The 24,073-nt window shown below is 40.7% G+C and overlaps 1 protein-coding gene across 1 annotated transcript in view; it reads right to left on the minus strand.

Moving 5' to 3' along the window:
* Positions 1 to 2,000: 2,000 nt before the first annotated feature.
* The window catches only part of DAPP1 (dual adaptor of phosphotyrosine and 3-phosphoinositides 1), a gene marked incomplete at its 5' end in the record, with an annotated part of 59,632 nt that continues 37,559 nt past the window's right edge, over positions 2,001 to 24,073 (minus strand). Inside the window, 5 exons of the mRNA XM_082838172.1 lie at positions 2,001 to 2,909; positions 4,232 to 4,319; positions 6,778 to 6,863; positions 8,299 to 8,361; positions 9,750 to 9,797. Of these exons, the coding sequence (XP_082694298.1) occupies positions 2,841 to 2,909; positions 4,232 to 4,319; positions 6,778 to 6,863; positions 8,299 to 8,361; positions 9,750 to 9,797 (354 nt within the window). The 3' untranslated portion in view covers positions 2,001 to 2,840. The remainder of the gene's footprint in view (positions 2,910 to 4,231; positions 4,320 to 6,777; positions 6,864 to 8,298; positions 8,362 to 9,749; positions 9,798 to 24,073) is intronic.

The following is a 24,073-nucleotide window of genomic DNA, read 5'->3' on the forward strand; positions in this document are numbered from 1 at the left end:
CCAGACAGCCTGAATCGTGGTGAGCAGAGTGTAGGCTCAAGGTGGCTGGGAAGACTTTGGCAAAACTACAAGTTTGCTGCAGTTGACCTGAAGTAGCAGTAGAGGAGGGAAGTAGAGTTTATATTCATCCTGTAATAATTCTCTTGCTCTCTGCCTGAAACAGGGACTCAGTGTAACTCCCTGACCTGCACCCCGAGCGTGAGTGAGAGGGAAGGACCAAAGAGCCCAGTCTCCCGAGTGCCCTGGGCTGGAGAGAGAGGCCTGTGGCCTGCTGAGTGTCCTCCTGTCCAGTGGCCCAGGAATAGGGACGGGTTTCCCTCTGAGGCAGTAACAGCCATCTTACCGTTGAGCGGGGCGCTCTCCTGGTCCAGAGGCAGCAGTGCTTCTGCGGGGCAAGATTTTCCCGGGGTTGGGGGGATTCTGAGAATAACTGCTAATCCTTCGGCTGTGTCTTGAGGTACTTTATGATGAGCACATACTGTTAGCGACAGAGCTTGACACAGACAGCTATTCTCCCAAACAGCCCCACTCCGATTTGGCACGAGTCATCCTCCCTCGTCCTAGGGCCCTTCCCTGAGATCCCTCGGGGTGAAATCATGATCACTTTTCAGGGCTGAGACAGGTAAAGAGAGCAGGTAAAGCATCTGGGGTAGTACTAATTGCATGGTGTATGTTAGATCGCCCTTTTCATGTCAAAACCCTCCAAACAATGGCTTTATCCTAGCTGAAGCCCACTCCATCATATAGCTTTGTGTGCCTCACTTGAAGTATTTATCGTATTTACTTCTGTACGTCGTCATGGATGTATTTCTTATCTTTTCCATATTCAACTGAAAACTCCTTGAGGACGGGGACTATTTCTTCAACTCTGAATCTTTCAATCCTTTGTAGCTCATAGTCTAACCAAAGTGGACTCTTCATTGCTATTTATGATATTAATTGGTTATATTTCTTTTAAATTACAGTTATTAAAAACACTTTAGTAGCAAAATATTACAGGCACAGCAAAATCATGCTGTTTTTAATAAACATAACCAAAGAATGTAAATAAACATGACATATTTTACAAAAAATGAAAACAATGTTACCTACACAACACCCTTGGATCTAAGAAAACAAAACAAAACTGTTCGTCTCACTGAAGATTTATGTCTAACTCCTTACCTTGCAAACTTGACACAATACTTTTTTTTTTTTTTTTTTTTTTTTGCGGTACGCGGGGCTCTCACTGCTGTGGCCTCTCCCGCTGCGGAGCACAGGCTCCGGATGCGCAGGCCCAGCGGCCATGGCTCACGGGCCCAGCCGCTCCATGGCATGTGGGATCTTCCCGGACCGGGGCACGAAACCGTGTCCCCTGCATCGGCAGGCGGACTCTCAACCACTGCGCCACCAGGGAAGCCCAACACAATACATTTTAACTTGACATTTGCTATATTCCGTATGATACAAACATTACAAAATACATTAAAAACCTTGTTGAAACATACAAAAATTTAATGTAATTTCTGAGTCCTAGATGTTTAAATAACAGAAGAAACGTATTCAACAAGGTAGCCCTTTGGACTGCAAGAGCAGCGTCATATCATAGCTTTGCTCCACAACCTTTTTTTTGGGCTCTTCCTCCACTTTTGTCTCCCTTCAAACTTCAGTCTAAAAAAGCAGTATTAATAAAGATAATAGAAGGGGTTAAAATCTATTTAGGAGCTCTGGATGCCAGTATCTCATCCCCCTATTTCAATCCCCTTGTTCTGGCTTGAAAATGCTGTGTAACAAACACAGCATTACCCTTTGCATGTGGATTTAGTGTTACTCCCTCAATAGACAAAAGAAGTTCCTCTTGAATAAGGTGTAGGGTGCTCCGTGCAGTGCAAGGTACATCTTTCTTCTCTTGGGCAAATACCTCCCTCTCACTCTGGGGAAGGGATTGTTATAACACACTCTACTTTGAAAGTTTCTTTCAGTCTGTTTGAGAAGTGTTGGATGAAGATAACTTAGTGCTTACAAGTGCTCTATTATTGTTATAATAATAATTATTGTGATAATTATTATTAAACTACAAGTTACTACTTTATCACTCTTCCTCAATTTATGTTTTCTCACTCTTTAAAGCATTTCCCCCAAAATGACTAAAAGAGATGCTTTTTTAAGATTGTACCTTCCATTATCCTTATCATCTTACCCAATAGCCCATAGGAGATTTAGTTCTCACAGGTTTATCATTAGAGGGGAAGAAAGGACCCGGTAGATATCTGAGCCTTTTACAAAGAGAAAATAAATACTACAAACATTTTCCATTTTAGTTTTGGAAATTGTTTTGTTTTTTGTATAAAGGGGAAAGAAAGTAAAAACAACACTGCTCCTCTGCACATTTGCTATCCCAATACACTTTCTGAAAAGCAGTCTAAACCTCGGGCTACATATATAGCTGTTTCCTTCCTGGATAATAGCACAACTTGGAAGTCAGATGAGTTGACCCTGGTGCAGAGTGGGACTTTGGGTAACTAATGTCAACCAGCTTGGGGACAACAATGAGGGAAAACAAAAACCATCTCCCATCACGTGTTCTAAGATCGAGCACACCTGGTCGCAGTGGTTCATCCGTCTCCATCAGAACAAGGAGCCTTCGGTATTCTCAGGAACATGGCAGGATCTTGAAGGGCAGCAGTCTTCTGTGAGTCAGCAAATGTGGTGTCTTCTGAGAGGTCCAAATCCGCATCTGCTTTTGATTTGTTTCTACAGAAAAATCCTTAGCTTTCATCTGAAACCTGCTGTGGATCACAACATCAGGAACATTCCACCCTGCTTCTGGGTCAGGGCATCCCTCATCGAGGAAGGTCTGTCTATTTAAAGATGAATGACCGAGATCGGATTGTGCCTTCCCCTTGATCAAGCTGTTTTCTTATTTGAGACTGCAAGAAAGCACACCCACGTGTATTTATTATTGAGCAACTTTAAGATAACAAACTTTGGCTTTTAACAAATATTAAATAAGAAATGCTGACTAGTAAGAAAACCGTGCAACTACAAATTAATTATCATGTCCCCTCCTCCCCAAGTTTTATTCTGGTTTTCTGTATTTTCCTCAGGAGACTATACTGTAAAGTGGTTGCTAAAACATGCACAAATTGGGAACTGGCCTAATACTTTTAGTAATCCATAAAATGCAATACTATTCAATGAATCAAAATGAAGATATAGATCTAACTTTATTGATTTGGAAAGATGTTCATGATATATGTTAAGTGGAGTTAGCAAGTAAAGAACACTGCAGAATGATGAAATTTTGTTTCTAATATTTATTTGCAGAGGGAGAAGTCTGAAAGGATGTGCATTTGATATATTTTTACTTTAAATTTTCTATAATGATTGTGTCACTTGCGTAGTTACAAAATAGAAGAAATAAAAAATGATTTGTATTTGAGCAAAAGCTTCATATGGCAGAGTATTTCCCCACTGAATATCAAATACACTGGAACTGTCTCAGAATGAGTAGTATATTGCTTTGGATCTCAACCTGAAAAGATAACCAAAAGCAAAAATCCCAGTATTTGGAAAGGAATATTCAATAAGATTGTATATATCAGCTAATTTCATTTAAAAAATTAGGAATAATTGTCTGTAGTTGAAAACATGAAGGGTTTCAAGATGGTATTTATAGGAAATTTGAGAAAGCTTTAAGGACAAGTTCTTGGCTAACAACTCACTAGCTTGCAAACACACAAAAAATGCATGAGACTAGTAAATTCTTATAAGCCCTTTGTCTTCCTCCTGGGAGGTACATAGAAAGCAGATAAATTAACACACCTTTGGTCCTTGACTGGCACAAAGTAACGCTTACACTGGACATTAAGCTAAGTCTCTCTTTCCCTGACAAAATAAAAGGATTTTCTGCTGTAGAAATATGTCTGCTTTCCTCTGTCTGGCCTCTGGTCCCACATGTCCTCCTCCAGGCAAACTTGGACCAGCCCACACACTTAAAGGAAGCCTGATAGACACCAGGGTGCGAGGCTAGGCTCTGGGGCTGAGACCCCAGTGCATTTTCGTTCTTTTGCTTTTACTCCTTTCTCCATCCCTTCCACATCCCAGAAGAATGAACAGACTCTTCCATAAGTCTGCAAGTAGACCTCCCGTCCGTTCTCGGGGGTTGTCTGACTCTTTCAATAGAAATATGTTTGAAATCATCAACATGTGATTTCTGAGTGCTAGGTATCCAGAGACATGAATAACTCACCAACTTCCAGCGTAATATCTTGATCCACTCGTCAGCTTCTACTCCTGTCTTTGCACAGAGATAAAATGTCCTGAATGGAAATACTAAGCTGATAAGACAAAAGAAAGAATGTAAGACACTCCAGATTGTTGGTTGAACATCTATTAGTTGAGCACTAATTAGAGTATTCCAAGGGGAAAAAGAATTGACAAAGAACCTGGGTGAGAACTTGAGGAGTTGGTATATATGGAGCTAGTCCTGCCAGCAAACGCAGAAATGTTGAGGCTGCAGATTCATATTAGTATTACAGGCCAGATTTGTATTTTCTAATGAGAGCCCAAAGGAAAAAAAAGGTCCAGGTCACCCCCAGATCACTTTATTGTTCATGTCTTAGACTGAATACACATATGTGTTTATTCAGCTGATCTGCTAAATGACTCAGAACTTGTGCTATGATTCAAAGAACAAGCAAGACAGATAAGAGAGTTTATTGAAGGAGCTCATTTGTGTTAGCTGACTTCAGCGAGGATGACACTGCCCTCTGTGGATGAAGACAGTTTTAACTTTTCAGGGCAGGAAAAAGAGACAATAAATCTCTTCAACTATTTATTTTGCCCACTTCTGGCCATGAGTTAATCTTTGCTGAAGGGAAGACAAACTTGCCTACTGGCATGAAAGACTGTTCTAGGAATAGAGTTAACTCCTTCTTTGTCTCTGGCTATAGAGTCAAAATCGTCAGACATATATCTCACCCACACCTCCTGTCCTTACAGTTGAGATGCCAAACACTAAAAATCTTTTTGTCCTTTTTGTGAAAAAGGAAAAAAAAAAAGCCTTGGACTTCCCTGGTGGCGCAGTGGTTAAGAATCCGCCTGCCAATGCAGGGGACACCGGTTTGATCCTTGGTAGGGGAAGATCCCACATGCCACGGAGCAACTAAGCCCATGCATCACAACTACTGAGCCTGCACTCTAGAGCCCGTGAGCCATAACTACTGAGCCCGCGAGCCACAACTACTGAGCCTACGTGCCACAGCTACTGAAGCCCGAGCACCTAGAGCCTGTGACCCGCAAGAGAAGCCGCCGCGGTGAGAAGCCCGCACACCGCAACGAAGAGCAGCCTCTGCTCGACGCAACTAGAGAACAGCCCGCGCGCAGCAACAAAGACCCAATGCAGCCAAAAATAAAAAATTAATTTAAAAAAAAGCCTTAAAGTGAAATCAGAAGGGTTTCTATATCCTAAAACCAAAGCAGCACATCTGGTTATACCAGTAATTAATGTTGAATAGACAAGAGGTAAGTCCCTGTGTATAAAAGGTAAACCCTGATGTGAGGTCCGGTTGGGCAGTGAGTAGAGAGAGGGGGAGCTGGGGGGAAGGTGTGATATTGTGTACAGAACCAGTTGCTGGAATTGTCATTGTTTGGTCCTCCCTGAGAGAGACATGATTAATTGCCTGTTAATACAGATAATTTTTCCTCTCTTCTTGCTAACAGAACCCCAGGTGATAAATTATAATTAGTCGGAGCCACTTATGATCGTACTATACTGTTTTCTAGCTTCCTCTGCTGCTAGTGATGGCCATGGGACTCAGTCTTGGCCAATGAGATGAGGAACAATCCGATAGAAGAGTTTCTGGGAAAATGTCTGCTTTCCTGATACAAAGGGCAGACCTGGCTAATACCATCCCAGCATCTTTCTTTATGGCTTACATGAAAATGTGAGGCCTACAGTTAGAGTAGCTCTCTTGGACCCTGAAGTAGTAAGCATGAGGAAAAGACCAAGAGAATTATAGAGACATTGGACCTGACCTTGTCAAGGTAGCTGCCTATCTCCCAATTGCTTGTTATATGAGAAATATAACCCCTGTTAATTCATATGGTACCTTTATGTGAATTTTAAAAAGATTTCCATTATTGGTTGATACTATACAATCATTAATTAATAGTAGTTAATGTTAATTTTCTTAGGTGTGACAATGGTATTGTAGTTCTATAGGTGATTTTTTTTTCTTAGGAGATGCAAATTTGAGTATTCAGGGATAAAGTGCCAGGATGTCTGCAACGTACCTTCAACTAGTTCAGGGTGAGAAATAAGACACTCTTTTCTCAAGATACTTTACTTCTCCCAGTTAGAAAACTGTCATGATATACTGATTGTGACAGAACAAAACACTTTTGTGCCATCTGCCAGAATTGTCATCATTATACAAATCACTCATTGTTGGAGTCAACAAGGTTGTAATTGAAATTGAATAAAACACCTCAAAGGAATAAAAGCTGTCTAAGATGTGAATGGCATCCTACTTGTGCAGTGCATCCTACTTGTGCAGTGTACAACCTAAACAATTATACCCAGGAGATTTTCCTACTTGTTTAAGTCACTTTAAATGAGGTATTATGTCACACTCGGCTGAAAGCACTTCTGACATACATGCCCTGTGTGACGGTTAAACCCACTTGCCTCAGATCAGAACATTTGTACACATTAAGACATACAATTTTTTATTCTTCTGCTAAACTGTCTGGCAAGAAGACTTTTAAAAACATTTACTTTATAAAACAACTTACCAAAAACAGTTCACCCTTTCCTGTGAATAATCAAATTGTACAGCCGAACATTCTGTTAAATCTAGGCTCCGAATTGGTTCTGGTGACTTAAAAAAATAAAATAAAAGGGCAAACTGTGTCATCATAAGAACACACATACAAATCTGTACATCACTTGTTCCCCTAACAAGTCTCCACTATGAGCGACTGTCAACTTTCCTTCCACTACGGGGACTGATCATAGAAAACCTTCCTAAGGGAAGTCACATGCTCATCTGGGGATTGGCTTTTCATGAAACTGGACATTAGGAAGAGATTTTCTTTGTCAATTTAAATTTGGTGGAGATGGATTTTTAACACGTGGAAGGGAGTCATATTTGTCTCCCATGTTTTTAAACATCCACTTACTCAGAAATTTTGTGTAGGAGAGATAAGAGATGAAATAATTTTAAATTTGTTTAATGAAATCGGCATGAGAAATGGACATATTTTTAATAAAGGGGGACACTGCTGCAAGAGACAGTTAATACTGTGGCAAGAGAACAATTCCATTGCCTTAGACGGAGGGAATGATGTCCTCAGTGAGCTAGAGGTTAGCCAGCCTGAGAGAGCCATGTCTGGGATACACATCTCGTCTTTGCAAAAGAACACTGCTCATATCAGGAATCAAGAATTCACATCTCCAATCGTTTATAGGATGTTTCAGGTGCTCATAAAATTTCAGGGATTTTGAAGGCAGACATTTCATCTACAGGGCTCTTTTTTTTTTTTAACATCTTTATTGGAGTATAATTGCTTTACAGTGTTGTGTTATTTTCTGCTGTATAACAAAGTGAATCAGCTATACATATACATTTATCCCCATTTCTCCTCCCTCTTGCATCTCCCTCCCACCCTCCCTATCCCAGCTCTCTAGGTGGACACAAAGCACCGAGCTGATCTACCTGTGCTATGCGGCTGCTTCCCACTAGCTATCTATTTTAGGTTTGGTAGTGTATATATAAGTCCATGCCACTCTCTCACTTCGTCCCAGCTTACCCTTCCCCCTCCCCGTGTCCTCAAGTCCATTCTCTACATCCGCCTCTTTATTCCTGTCCTGCCCCTAGGTTCTTCAGAACCACTTTTTTCTTTTTACATTCCATATGCATGTGTTAGCATATGGTATCTGTTTTTCTCTCTCTGACTTACTTCACTCTGTATGACAGACTCTAGGTCCATCCACCTCACTACAAATAACTGAATTTCATTTCTTTCTATGGCTGAGTAATATTCCATTGTATATATGTGCCACATCTTTATCCATTCATCTGTCGATGGACACTTAGGTTGCTTCCATGTCCTGGCTATTGTAAATAGAGCTGCAATGAACATTTTGGTACATGACTCTTTTTGAATTATGGTTTTCTCAGGGTATATGCCCAGCAGTGGGATTGCTGGGTCGTATGGTAGTTCTATCTGTAGTTTTTTAAGGAACCTCTGTAGTGTTCTCCATAGTGGTACAGGGTTCAATTTTAAAGGAAAATATATGACCATGTTTCTTACCATCTGGTCTTTGAAGTATTTCAGTTCATTTCTGTGCAAAGTGAACCACCTCGTTTTCCAGGTCTGAAAAAAAAAAATTAAAACATGTAGGTTTTGAATACAGGACCACAATATTTGAACTAGATAATTTCCTTTTGTTGTAAAAATACCTAAAAGATTAGATACAATAAGATATTCTTGTGGTGTTGTTTCTGAGGGAAAAACTTTCAAAATAAAACTTAAAATTTTAAAGTTTCAAAAATTAAAATGATTCCATGCATTAAGCTCACAACGAAGGCAAAGATATCAACATTTTTAAACAAGTGAAAAGAAATAACCTATCATAAACATTCAAGGTGATTTATAAAAAACTGCTGAAATTTCCATCTTAATAAGACTTAATAATCTTAATAAAACTCCATAATAAACATAGATATCATTGTTCAGCACCTACTGAGGCTACACACTACCCTTGGAGGTTTATATACATTATAGCCAATCCCCAAACATTGCCAAGTATTGGGTTGGCCGAAAAGTTCGTTCGGGGTTTTCTACTCGCCTATGGAAAAGCCCGAACGAACTTTTTGGCCAACCCAATATTATTATTCTTGTTTTACAAATAAGCAGATTGAGGTTTAGGAAGCTCAACCACATGCTATTCTAAACCTTGCCTAAGAACTCCATGACATTGGTGGAAAAACAGCGGTTACCCACTGCCTCTTTCTTATGTACTAACAGAACACTAATGATGTTGGGTGGCAATGTTCCCGGTTAAAAGAAGTAACTGGATTTAAACATAATGCTATGAACATGAATACTTCCTCTCCTTAGGGAGCATCCAGTCCAGTAGGGACACAAATAACTAAATACTTAGGTTAAATTCAAGCAGGCCAGTATCCTTGAGAGGTTAAGTGTCCTGACTCTTAAAATGGGAAAGAACAGACACATTCCATGAAGGTCTTCTTGGCATGTGAAAATGGAATAGAGTAACTTTAAAGGTATAATCACATAAATAGAGGATACCCCCCCAACTAGTAAAGTCCTAAATTTTGTTTTCTTTGGGATTTTATAATATAGTTACATTCATGTTGGTGACGGGTCTTTTGGGGCCTACTGTTAGGTAAACATTTCATCCAATTTTGACTTCTTTTTTGTTAAAAAATCTTAAAAGGCCAAGATATGTGCTAGAGTTAACTTGCTACATTCATCCTCAATCATTGCATCAAAAGGATTATATGTTTTCTTGGGTATTAAATGTAGGCTATTCTCATACATTCGGCTTTGCCAAAGAATAGTCAAGTCATTTTCCAGAATTTTGACTAATATTGGCCATAAAGATGAACTCTGGAAACAGGTAAATACTATAACTGGGTCAAAATAAGTAGGTTCTGCTTTTTAAAAAGTCAAAATGAGGGTTGAGCCCCCATGACTTGCTCTCTTTCTTTGTGGCTGGCAGCAACGTGCTTCCTTACCTTGACGAGCCCCCCCTGTTTGGTGAGGTAACCTTCTTTGGTGCCCAGCTGAAAAAAGAACGAAACAAGTGAAGCCCAGAGCTATCACAACTTTATTTTTCTATTTCTGTCCTATTTTAAAATGAAACACAAGTTTGCCTTTGATCTTTAAGTAATTGCCTCTCAGTTTTCATCTAGGCACTTGAAAATCCTCACTGTGTTGTGAGAGACTGTTTTCAGACCAGATCATCTGGTGTGATTCTGTAGCAACAGGCAACAATGGACAGATTCTCCTCTAACACGAGTTCGCAGTTTGCAAACAGTCAGCCACATCACACCACTCATAAAAGTCGGCATTGGGCAAAGTGTGTGTGTGCATCCCAGCTGCTTGCATTGTTGGTGGGGTGTTATGCCCATAAATATGTCCACACACACTGACATGGGGTCAGTATCTGGGAAACTCTGGATTAAGAAGGATTTTAATCCTTCAGAGAAGGATTTCTGTACTTCCCGGAGTCTGTTTTATGCTAATGTGCTTCATGAATTGTAAAGAAGGAACATTAGAAATAGCATTTTCAACATTTATTTTATCATGTAATTCTCCTTTAAACCCCCTTTTATTTTTTTGCAGACAGCCTCTTGAGACCTATAGTCCATGGAACAGATTTTCATGAGTGCAGACTTATTTACACGGGATTCATCCAAAAGGGATTTGAAGTGAGAATGAGTCATTCCTTTTAACTCACTCATCATTAATTCCAGAGTAACAACATTACACACTTAGCTGGCACCTACAAAATGTAAGGAATGGTGGGGAACTGTGTGAATAGAAATTTGCATAAAACCAGGACCCTCGGATGAAAAATATTCTAAGTTCATAAATTTCCAAAGAAATTAAATTCCTGGTAAGATGTTATGTTCTAATATAATGTCATAATATATCTTATATTAGTAAGAAAAAAATGAATAAAAACTGGGAAATGACTTGTTGATGTCAATGTTTTTTTCCTGGGAGTTTCCCTGAGGGGAATTCTCCCTACCAAATAAAAAGAGGAGCAACAAAGAGAGTGAAAACTAGAAATAATATATGACCACTTCCTCTACAGTTCTATGGCATTTAAGTAAGGATGAACTTCCCAGGCGTTCATTTAAATAATGCTAAATAATATTGGAGAATTTGATATCAAATAATCAGCTTGATTTATTTTGACACTAAACAAAATTGAACTGACTGAATTGAGTTTGGGTATTATATTACGGAAATAGAAAAAAGTTAACATTTTGGATTATTGAGTCTGCAGAGGCAAAATAATTAAGGGTAAATTGTTTCATAGAAGAGTCAGAATTATTTACTAAAATCTTACTAAGGGATATGCTATTCACTCCATCTTACCTCCATCCAAACAATATATTATAAGTCTAGTATCTTTCTAAGGTTTTGATAGATAAATAGAAGTTTGCAGAGAAAGAAGCTGAGAATACCAACTTTATTCATGGCCTCAGGAGGTAAGAAAGGAAACAACTATACAGCAGATTTATGTTTTTAAAAATATATGATCTGTAATAAGAAAGATGTTTATAATAGCCCCAAATTGGAAACAACCTAAATATTTTAAAAATAAAGCATTAGCCTGCCTACGCTTCTTTCTACCTGACTCCCTACCTGCCCTAAATTTAGTCCAAAACCATCAGGTGGGATGAAGCAAGGCAGGCATTAGTGTGAGTGTGTGCAGGGCACTGGTGCACCTTAGCACAGGGTGGAGTCAAATCAGGGAACAGAGGGCATCTGTGGGGACAATGGCGGGGTGGCAGCTCGGTGACAGGCGTTGAAGCCTGGCAGGGTGAGGAGGGCTTCCACCCCAGATGCGTGGAGGTGCCGGCCAGGGCACAGTTTCAGAGCCAAGTCAGGCTATGTGGGCATCTGCGGTAGGGGAGGGAGTGAAAGTAAACAGGCAGTGGGGTTCCTGCCTGGCTGCAATTGGAGGTTGATTACATTTGACTGATCAACAAGTAAGTGAATGTATTGAAGATAATGGAATCCATGTTCCTCACTGTGGGGAAAGAGACTTACAACTATGAAAAGTGAAGAAATTAAAATAAGCCTTGTGGGGCTTCCCTGGTGGCGCAGTGGTTGAGAGTCCGCCTGCCGATACAGGGGCCACGGGTTCATGCCCCGGTCTGGGAAGATCCCACATGCCGCGGAGCGGCTGGGCCCGTGAGCCATGGCCACTGAGCCTGCGCGTCCGGAGCCTGTGCTCCGCAACGGGGGAGGCCACAGCGGTGAGAGGCCTGCGTACCGCAAAAAAAAAAAAAAGCCTTGTGGAACTGGAGTAGGATTGGCGGTATGGGTGCAAACCCATGGTTAGATGATAGATAGATAGATAAATAGATAGATAGATAGAAATTTAGATAGATAGAACTAGAAAGAAATACAGACAGCAATATAGGTAAGTGTATGTATAGACATGTATAGACATACATATTTTCCCTAGCTCTGTTCGCAAAGTGGGCTGGGAGAGTGACATTCTGCTAATAATGCAATTGTAGCAACCAGATCTGGATTTCTAAAGTACTACTCTCCAGAAATAGCTAATTGTAGAGCTGGATACAAGAAAAGTACAAGATAAGCCTGGAACACTTTGCTGTACCAGAAATTAAGAAAATTCTCAAAGAATTATGAGGTTGTATGGATACAAAAAGTCATGTGGAAATAGCTCTTACTGGCCAAAACTGGGGAAATTTGAGGGATGAAAATAAATAATAACAGTCATGATTAGAACCCATAATATAAAAACAATTGGATAAATTCAAAGAATAAAAAGCTTTTCTTTTCAGTAGAATGACAATCAATAAATGTAAAAGAAATAAAACAACCACAGAATCACCACTTGGCAACAATCACAGTAATAATTAAAGCAGCCAAGAAACATCAATGGATGATAAAATTGGTGGATGCAAGTTTAATGAGGAACAGGATACCTACTTAGTCTCAAATAATCTCCCCCCAAAATATTTATTAATGACAAAGGGAATAAGGTGACTTCAGAGTGAAGAAACCTGGCAGACACCGATTAATCAAGTCATCAAACACACTGGAATAAGACAAACTGAAATTGTGTTCCACTTGACAGGATGCAGTGAGACATGCAGAGCATCACTTTTGTGGTATTTCTACCAAGAAATGCAAAACCCGAATCTAATCACAAGGTTACAGCTGATAAGTTAAAGTTGGGGAACAGTTCTCAAAATAATTAGCCTTTAATATTCAGAAGTGTCAAAGTCACAATATCAAGGAAAAACTGAGGAAGCGTTCCAGAGTGAAGAATACTCAAGAGGCAGGACAAATAAAAGCAACTTGTGATCTTGGATTGGATCCTTTTGCTCTAAAGGGCCTTACTGGGAAAACTGGTGACGCCTAAATGAGATCTGGATGGGACCATGGTGCTGTATCAATGTGAGTTTCCTCATTTGAATGGCTCCGTGTGGTCATGAGGCAAATGTCCTTGTGTGTAGGGAATACACACTGAAGTACTGGGGTGATGGCATCATGCAGGCAATTTACTTTCTTTGTATTGTTCTTTCAATTTTTCTATAACTTTGCAGTTATTGAAAATAAAAAAATAGCATGTAAAATATAATAGAGAATTAACAAAATAAATTATGATATATCCAAATAATGAAATGTTAAGGAATTTGTTTTAATGATGTTTTAGAAGACTATGTAGTGACGTGGAAGATGTTCACAATATATAATTAATTAAACAAGCATATTATAACTCTACAATGAAGAGTGGGGGAAGACGCCATAATGAAACTGGTTAGTCAATGTTGTCTTAATATTGTTGACAATTCTGTAAAGTTCCTTTTTATGAATACTTCTATTTAAGCCATTTCACCTTTGTTTTGAAATCCTTCCCATTTAAGGAGAAAATGTGACACTTGCTGAAAAGCTTGTAAGAAAACCTCTCTTCTGCCACCCCCTTTTTTTCCTTTTAAACCTTCTTTAAATGACAAATCTTCTAGGTTATTAAGGTTGTGAGTTTTTATTTTTGTTTGTTTTTAATGAGCATTTGTCTTTTAGAATAGGATTGGGTGATAATGTTTAAATGGACAAAACCAAACATGACTTTGTGCAGTTAACAAAATATATATATTTATTCAAGAAAAAGACTAGGATAGACACCAAAACTGTGAGAAGAGCTTCAAAGACAGAATACTGGAAAGGCCAGCATGCAAGGGAGGTGTCTAAGAAGAGGAACTGTAAAATGTGCTGAAAAGATAACATAATAAAGACAGAAAGAGGTTGCAGGAGCAAAGGAAACAGAATTTTTAGAGGAAGAGAGTTCTTAAAAATGTCAAATACCACAAAAGGGAAGCTAAGGAAGCTAATGAGCTAACGTTTGAGATAGGCTCTGGTCTATGTCAAGCACTTGACGTATATTACCTCCCGTAAACTCTACTAACAAAACTAACTGGTGGTTTGCAGTCCCCAGGTCCAAAACTACACCTCTTTCCCATCCCCCATTCCTCCACACTCTCAGCCATCTCAGTAAACAGCAGTATTTACTCCGTTGCTCTTTCCTTCGCACACTACATTCAATCCATCAGTAAGTCTTGTTTCTTCTACATTTGAAACACATCGTGAAGCTGACCAGTTCTTATGGCTTCCTCCTGTTCTAACTACTATTCTTATTCCCCTCTCTGGTTTCAACTACCACGGTCTCTCACCGGGACGGTTGTCACAGCCTCCTAACTGGTCTCCTTGCCTCCAACTTTTCCCCGACTCCATTTTCAACTTAGTAGTGAAAATTATCTTTTTAAAAATTTTAAAACTTAAACAAATTTTGTAACTCAAACTCCCATGATTTATTTTATCAATGCTTAGAAAAAAAATTAATTCTCTACTTTATCCTACAAGGCCTTTCGTGTTGTGTAAGGAAAGGACAATTAGCATTTTGGGTAATTCTTCATCATGTGTTGTGGGATATTTAGCCTCCACGACCCCTGCCCATTGTTGGACAATTCTCCAGGGGTCTCTTTTGTTTCTCCATGTCTTACGAGCAAGGCACCGATAGCCCTTTGTCCCACACCAATTTTTAAAGCATATTTGTATAGCAGACAGCCTGAAAAGGTAGAAATAGCGCTCCCTTCAGAGGAAAAGACAGACATGCAGAAGCCTTTTGTGTCTTTCAACACCTGTGAAACTGTGGCAGGCGAACTTGTTAGCTGGCAAGAAGGGTAAAGTCCCAGACCCTTCACAGCTCCAGACACCCACTAATGTTGGCAGTGCTCCAGAGCATGTGACAACTGAAATGCTCATAAATTTCCAAACACTCAGCTGGGTGGCACTGCGCTTTGAGAACTCCATTGGCTACATGATCTGACCCCTCATCACCCCAATAATCTCATCTCCTACCACTTTCCCTCTAGCTCACTCCATGCCAGTTGCTAGATCTTCTTAATAGTCTTTAAACGGCCTCAATTTAGTTCCCACCTCGAGGCTTTTGTCCTGATCTCTGCCTGCAATGCTCTTCTACATCCTGACCTGAGTCATTCCTTCCCTTCTGTGAAGCCTCTGCTCTAATGTCACCTCCTCCTAGAGGCCTCCCTTGCTTCCCTCTCCTACCCTTATCCTACTTTTTCTTTTTATGACCTATTAGTATCTGGATTTATAATATTCTGTTGATGATTGTCTGTGTTCCCCCTACTACAGTGTGAGCTCAGTGAGGGCAGAACCTTTACCTAATTTATTCCCAACTCTCCAGTGCTTAAAACAGTCCTGGGTGCACTGTAGGCACTTTTAAAAAAGTTTGTTAAATAAATGAATCAGTTAAATTTCATCCTATCTCAGAAGCCCGATCCTATGTTGTGTATAAAATATATAAATTGTAATTTCCCCAAATGTGGTTGCCAAAGGATGGTAAACAGTTTTGCAGAAACATCTACATTTCTGGGCAATAAGACACCTAGTTTCATTTTCACTTCAAGCAAGTTCTTTTTCCTGTAAATAGCACTTAATCCTCTTCCTCCACTGCCAGAGCTTGTGCAAGAACCCCATCCCCAAAGGAGAAGGCAGATGTCTAGAAGCCCTCAGAGCTCTCAGGTTGGGGTGGAGGGGCAGTATCATAGGTGCATGGGAGTAATCAATCAAGGCTGTGAACTCTTGTGCTCAGCAAGGGACAAGAGCTTCTAATCAGACTAGAACTGGTTCCCCAGCAGGCTGGTCCAGTTATCAATCATTCCTTAGTGAGGAATAGTGTGACTGCAAAATCCACTAGAAAACCTTTAGAGTTTGCTGTCTATATCAATACACAATAAATGCATGGACCTCTCATTATACAGTGTGAGTGCAGACATTTTCAACTATCCACTCATCACTGTTTTAAAAACTCCATTATACAGAACCTTTTGTGTATATTCATATTTGAAGGTGAATCCATCTGATACCTGGAGCGAGCAAAGAAGGTAAGCAATAAGGCTTGCAGAATTTGATCTCAAGAGGGCTGTATCTACCTAAGTATGCTGTGTTTCATGCTTACACCAGCTCCACAAATTAGGTCTTATCTGCATTTTACTGTTGAAAAATGATGCACGTAGTAGAGTATGGTTCGATTGACCTTGAGTGGAGATCTTTAGGGGAAGGTAACAGATGAGAATGTAAACTTTAACTGAGAGTACAAATGAAAACGCTGTTAAAGTGATCGGGGGTGGGGTAAGGATCGTAAAGAGGAAGGTTAGGAAGAGTCCCGTCAACGGGAAAACAAAGAATTGGTTAGAGGGTAGATCTTAATGTGTTCTTTGGTCTGTTTTGACGTGAGACTATTTATTGTCTTGCTTTCCTAAATTTCTCTAGTTCTGAGGTCTTATACTTGCCCTTCTAACTCTAACAAAGCTAAAACATCTTTCTCAACCAATTTCCAGAATTTTTATTTTTGAGTAGATGTAGCATAGTAACAATGTAATATGTCGGGAACCTGGCTAGGCTATAAAGCTATGAAGACAGGCGATGATTCCTGTCCCGCGAAGTGTCAGGCTCCTGGAGAGGGCAGACAGCGTGCAGGTACTCAGCCCCTAGTATGATGATTCCAGGATAAAGGTGAGCCCAGGGTGCACAGAGGAGGGGCATTTTAGAGGAAGCTAAGAGGGATCCAAGAAGGCTTCCTGGAAGAGGCTGATCCCGGATGCAAGTCTGTAAGGATGAGGGGACAGTAGCAGTGTTGGCAGCATTTCTGATGCAGGGAGGGGAAGAGGAGAACAGTTGTGGAGAGAAGTGGGGTCCATAGCGTGAGTGTAGGAGGAGCATGAGGTCAGGCCAGAGGGGTGAGCAGGTTCCAGACGGATGAAGACAGTGGGCACCACCGAAGGATGTTAAGCAGGGAGGTCACATGGTAAATCTACTTCTTAGGAGAGATGTCTCTGCTGGCGGGGTTGAGAAAGTACCGCAAAGACAAAAAGGTCACGTGTGTTTTAACATAATTTGTAACTGAACATCTTCAAGCATCATGGTTGCTGTCTAGAACTAGGTCTTGAGATTTCATTTGGCTGTTGTCCCCTTTATCATCGGCACACATGCAGATGTCTTATACCAAAGCATGTAGCCAACGAGGAAGAGGGAAAGAATAGGGGAGCGCTGCGCATGATGAAGGGAAAAGGGTGCTGGAGAAGAATCTTTGCAGGGTCACAGCTCCCAGAACAAACGTAAACGGACTGAGGAGAACAATGAAAGTCCCAGATACACTGAAACTGAACAGTGGCTCACACGTTGCAAAGAAATGCAAGTGTCTTCTGTCCGTACCCTTCATTCAGTGAAGGAAGAAAAGGCCAGGGAAAAATAACATCCTGAGAGATTGCAGCCAAGGTGGAGAATCTTTTTCTTCCATAGAAGGTTGAAATGTAAAAGAAGGTTTTTCTATTCTTAATTTAAGAAATTTGTAGAATAACAGTTTAGCCAACTGTGTGACCATAAACATCTCTGGCCCATTCTACCACGAACTTCTTTGGTGAAGTAAGGCCGGGATTTAAGTGCCATTTCCGAGGTCTTTAAAATCCTATCACTGAAGGGAGACCTTCAAGATGGTGAAAAGGTAAGACGTGGAGATCACCTTCCTCCCCACAAATACATCAGAAATACATCTACACGTGGAACAACCCCTACAGAACACCTACTGAAGGCTGGCAGAAGACCTCAGACCTCCCAAAAGGCAAGAAACTCCCCACGTACCTGGGTAGGGCAAAAGAAAAGAGAAAAAACAGAGACAAAAGGATAGGGACGGGACCTGCACCAGTGGGAGGGAGCTGTGAAGGAGGAAAGGTTTCCACGCACAAGAAGCCCCTTCGCGGGCGGAGACTGCAGGTGGCGGAGGGGTGGAGCTTCGAGGCCGCGGAGGAGAGCGCGGCAACAGGGGTGCGGAGGGCAAAGCGGAGAGATTCCCGCACAGAGGATCGGTGCCGACCAGCACTCACCAACCCGAGAGGCTTGTCTGCTCACCCGCTGGGGCGGGCGGGGCTGGGAGCTGAGGCTCGGGCTTTGGTAGGAGCGCAGGGAGAGGACTGGGGTTGGCAGCGTGAACACAGCCTGCACGGGGTTAGTGCGCCATGGCTAGCCGGGAGGGAGTCTGGGGAAAGGTCTGGAGCTGCCGAAGAGGCAAGAGACCATTGTTTCAGGTGCGCAAGGAGAGGGGATTAAGAGCGACGCCTAAATAAGCTCCAGAGGCGGGCGCGAGCCGCGGCTAAAAGCGCGGACCCCAGAGACGGGCATGAGACGCTAAGGCTGCTGCTGCCGCCACCAAGAAGCCTGTGTGCGAGCACAGGTCACTATCCACACCCCGCTTCCGGGGAGCCTGTGCAGCCCGCACTGCCAGGGTCCCGGGATCCAGGGACAACTCACCCGGGAGAACGCACGGCGCGCCTCAGGCTACTGCAACGTCACGCCGGCCTCTGCCTCCGCAGGCCCGCCCCGCACTCCGTGCCCCTCCCTCCCCCCGGCCTGAGTGAGCCAGAGCCCCCGAATCAGCGGCTCCTTTAACCCCGTCCTGTCTGAGCGAAGAACAGACGCCCTCTGGCGACCTACACGCAGAGGCGGGGCCAAATCCAAAGCTGAGCCCCTGGGAGCTGTGAGAACAAAGAATAGAAAGGGAAATCTCTCCCAGCAGCCTCAGAAGCAGCGGATTAGAGCTCCACAATCAACTTGATGTACCCTGCATCAGTGGAATACCTGAATAGACAACGAGTCATCCCAAACTGAGGCTGGGAATTTGGGGAGCAAGCATATATATATATTTTTTTCCTTTTTTCTCTTTTTGTGAGTGTGTATGTGTGTGCTTCTGTGTGTGATTTTGTCTGTATAGCTTTGCGTTCACCATTTGTCCTAGAGTTCTGTCTGTTTTTTTGTTAGTTTTTTTTTAGTATAGTTCTCAGCACTTGTTATCATTGGTGTTATCGTTGTTATCATTTTTTTTTGTTTGGTTGCTCTCTTCTCTCTTTTTTCTTTTTAATAATTATTTTTTATTTTGATAACTGTATTTTATTGTTTTTTCTTTCTTTATCTCTTTTTCTCACCCCTTTTCTTCTGAGCCATGTGGCTGACAGGGTCTTGGGGCTCCAGCCGGTTGTCAGGCCTGTGCCTCTGAGGTGGGAGAGTGGAGTTCAGGACATTGGTCCACCATAGACCTCCCAGGTCCACATAATATCAAATGATGAAAGCTCTCCCAGAGATCTCCATCTCAATGCTAAGACCCAGCTCCACTCAACAACCAGCAAGCTACAGTGCTGGACACCCTATGCCAAACAACTAGCAAGACAGGAACACAACCCCACCCATTAGCAGAGAGGCTGCCTAAAATCATAAAAACGTCACAGATACCCCAAAACACACCACCGGACATGGACCTGCCAACCAGAAAGACAAGATCCAGACTCATCCACCAGAACACAGGCACCAATCCCGTCTACCAGGAAGCCTACACAACCAACTGAACCAATCTTAGCCACTGGGGGCAGACACCAAAAACAACAGGAACTACGAACCTGCAGCCTGCGAAAAGGACACGCCAAACACAGTAACTTAAGCAAAATGAGAAGACAGAGGAACACACAGCAGATGAAGGAGCAAGATAAAAACCCACCAAACCAAACAAATGAAGAGGAAATAGGCAGTCTACCTGAAAAAGAATTCAGAGTAATGATAGTAAAGCATGATCCAAAATCTTGGAAATAGAATGGAGAAAATACAAGAAACATTTAACAAGGACCTAGAAGAACTAAAGAGCAAACAAACAATGATGAACAACACAATAAATGAGATTAAAAATTCTCAAGAAGGACTCAATAGCAGAATAACTGAGGCAGAAGAACGGATAAGTGACCTGGAACATAAAATAGTGGAAATAACTACTGCAGAGAAGAATAAAGAAAAAAGAATGAAAAGAATTGAGGACAGTCTCAGAGACCTCTGGGACAACATTAAATGCACCAACATTCGAATTATAGGGGTCCCAGAAGAAGAGAAAAAGAAAGGGACTGAGAAAATATTTGAAGAGATTATAGTTGAAAACTTCCCTAATATGGGGAAGGAAATAGTCAATCAAGTCTAGGAAGCACAGAGTCCATACAGGATAAATCTGAGGAGAAACACGCCAAGATACATATTAGTCAAACTATCAAAAATTAAATACAAAGAAAAAATATTAAAAGCAACAAGGGAAAAACAACAAATAACATACAAGGGAATCCCCATAAGGTTAACAGCTGATCTTTCAGCAGAAACTCTGCAAGCCAGAAGGGAGTGGCAGGACATATTTAAAGGGATGAAAGGGAAAAACCTAAAACCAATATTACTATACCCAGCAAGGATTTCATTCAAATTCGACAGAGAAATTAAAACCTTTACAGACAAGCAAAAGCTAAGAGAATTCAACACCACCAAACTAGCTTTACAACAAATGCTAAAGGAACTTCTCCAGGCAGGAAACACAAGAGAGAGAAAGGACCTACAATAACAAACCCAAAACAATTAAGAAAATGGTAATAGAAACATACATATCAATCATTACCTTAAATGTAAATGGATTAAATGCTCCAACCAAAAGACATACACTGGCTGAATGGATACAAAAACAAGATCCGTATATATGCTATCTACAAGAGACCTACTTCAGACCAAGGGACTCAAACAGACTGAAAGTGAGGGCATGGAAAAAGATATTACATGCAAATGGAAATCAAAAGAAAGCTGGAGTAGCTATTCTCATAAAGTCACACAAAATAGACTTTAAAATAAAGACTATTAAAAGAGACAAAGAAGGACACTACATAATGATCAAGGAATCAATCCAAGAAGAAGATATAACCATTGTAAATATTTATGCACCCAACATAGGAGTACCTCAGTACTTAAGGCTAATGTTAACAGCCATAAGAGGGGAAATCGACAATAACACAATCATAGTAGGGACTTTAACACCCCACTTTCACCAATGGACAGATCATCCAAAATGAAAATAAATAAGGAAAAACAAGCTTTAAATGATACATTAAATAAGATGGACTTAATTGATATTTATAGGACATTCCATCCAAAAACAACAGAATACACGTTCTTCTCAAGTGCTCATGGAACATTCTCCAGGATACATCAGATTTTGGGTTACAAATCAAGCCTTTGTAAATTTAAGAAAATTGAAATCGTATCAAGTATCTTTTCCAACCACAATGCTAAGAGACTAGATATCAGTTACAGGAAAAAAATGTGTAAAAATACAACCACATGGAGGCTAAACAGTACACTACTTAATAAGAGTTAGAGATCACTGAAGAAATCAAAGAGGAAATCAAAAAATACCTAGAAACAAATGACAATGGAGACACGATGACCCAAAACCTATGGGATGCAGCAAAACCAGTTCTAAGAGGGAAGTTTACAGCAATACAATCCTACCTCAAGAAACAAGAAACATCTCAAATAAACGATGTAACCTTACACCTAAAGCAATTAGAGAAACAAGAACAAAAAACCCCACAGTTAGCAGAAAGAAAGAAATCATAAAGATCAGATCAGAACTAAATGAAAAAGAAATGAAGGAAACAACAGCAGAGATCAATAAAACTAAAAGCTGGTTCTTTGAGAAGATAAACAAAATTGATAAACCACTAGCCAGACTCATGAAGAAAAAAAGGGAGAAGACTCAAATCAATAGAATTAGAAATGAAAAAGGAGAAGTAACAACTGAAACTGCAGAAACACAAAGGATCATGAGAGATTACTACTGTATGCCAATAAAATGGACAACGTGGAAGAAATGGAAAACTCTTAGAAAAGCACAACCTTTCAAGACTGAACCAGGAAGAAATAGCAACTATGAACAAACCAATCACAAGTACTGAAATTGAAACTGTGATTTAAAATCTTCCTACAAACAAAAGCCTAGGACCAGATGGCTTCTCAGGCGAATTCTATCAAACATTTAGAGAAGAGGTAACACTTATCCTTCTCAAACTCTTACAAAATATAGCAGAGGGAAGAACACTCCTAAACTCATTCTACGAGGCCACCATCACCCTGATACCAAAACCAGACAAAGATGTAGAAAGAAAGAAAACTACAGGCCAATATCACTGATGAACATAGATGCAAAAATCCTCAACAAAATACTAGCAAACAGAATCCAACAGCACATTAAAAGGATCATACACCAGGATCAAGTGGAGTTTATCCCAGGAATGCAAGGATTCTTCAATATACACAAATCAATCAACGTGATACACCATATTAACAAATTGAAGGACAAAACCATATGATCACCTCAATAGATGCAGAGAAAGCTTTTGACAAAATTCAACACCCATTTATGATCAAAACCCTCCTGAAAGTAGGCATAGAGGGCACTTACCTCAACATAATAAAGGCCATATATGACAAACCCACAACCAACATCTTTCTCAATGGTGAAAAACTGAAACCATTTCCAGTAAGATCAGGAACAGGACAAGGTTTCCCACTCTCACCACTCTTATTCAACAGAGTTTTGGAAGTTTTAGCCACAGCAGAGAAGAAAAAGAAATAAAAGGAATCCAAATCAGAAAAGAAGAAGTAAAGCTGTCACTGTTTGCAGATGACATGATACTATATATAGAGAATCCTAAAGATGCTACCAGGAAACCACTAGAGCTAATCAATGAATTCAGTAAAGTAGCAGGATACAAAATTAATGCACAGAAATCTCTGGCACTCCTATATACTAACGATGAAAAATCTGAAAGAGAAATTAAGGAAACAGTCCCTTTTACCACTGCAACAAAAAGAATAAAATACCTAGGAATAAACCTAGCTAAGGAGACAAAAGACCTGTATGCAGAAAACTATAAGACACTGTTGAAAGAAATTAAAGATGATACAAACAGATGGAGAGATATACCATATTCTTGGATTGGAAGAATCAACATTGTGGAAATGACTATACTACCCAAAGCAATCTACAGATTCAATGCAATCCCTATCAAACTACCAATGGCATTTTTCACAGAATTAGAACAAAAAATTTCACAATTTGTATGGAAACACAAGAGACCCTGAATAGCCAAAGCAATCTTGAGAAAGAAAAACAGAGCTGCAGGAATCAGGCTCCCTGACTTCAGAGTCTACTATAAGCTACAGTAATCAAGACAGTATGGTACTGGCACAAAAACAGAAAGATAGATCAATGGAACAGGATAGAAAGCCCAGAGATAAACCCACGCACATATGGTCACCTTATCTTTGATAAAGGAGGCAAGAATATACAATGGAGAAAAGACAGCCTCTTCAATAAGTGGTGCTGGGAAAACTGGACAGCTACATGTAAAAGAATGAAATTAGAACCCTCCCTAACACCATGCACAAAAATAAAGTCAAAATGGATTAAAGACCTATTGGCTTCCCTTGTGGCGCAGTGGTTGAGAGTCCGCCTGCCGATGCAGGGGACACGGGTTCGTGCCCCGGTCTGGGAGGATCCCACATGCCACGGAGCGGCTGGGCCCGTGAGCCATGGCCGCTGAGCCTGCGCGTCTGGAGCCTGTGCTCCGCAGCGGGAGAGGCCGCGGCAGTGAGAGGCCCGCGTACCGCAAAAAAAACAACAAAAAAAAATGGATTAAAGACCTAAATGTAAGGCCAGACTATAAAACTCTTAGAGGAAAACATAGGCAGAACACTCTATGACATAAATCACAGCAAGATATGACATAAATCACAGCAACATCCTTTTTGACCCACCTCCAGTAAAAAAAAATTAACAAACGGGACCTAATGAAACTTAAAAACTTTTGCACAACAAAGGAAACCATAAACAAGATGAAAAGACAGCCCTCAGAAT

Source organism: Leucopleurus acutus (assembly GCF_964270905.1).
Source record: "Leucopleurus acutus genome assembly, chromosome: 4".
NCBI classification, from domain to species: Eukaryota; Metazoa; Chordata; class Mammalia; order Artiodactyla; family Delphinidae; genus Leucopleurus; species Leucopleurus acutus.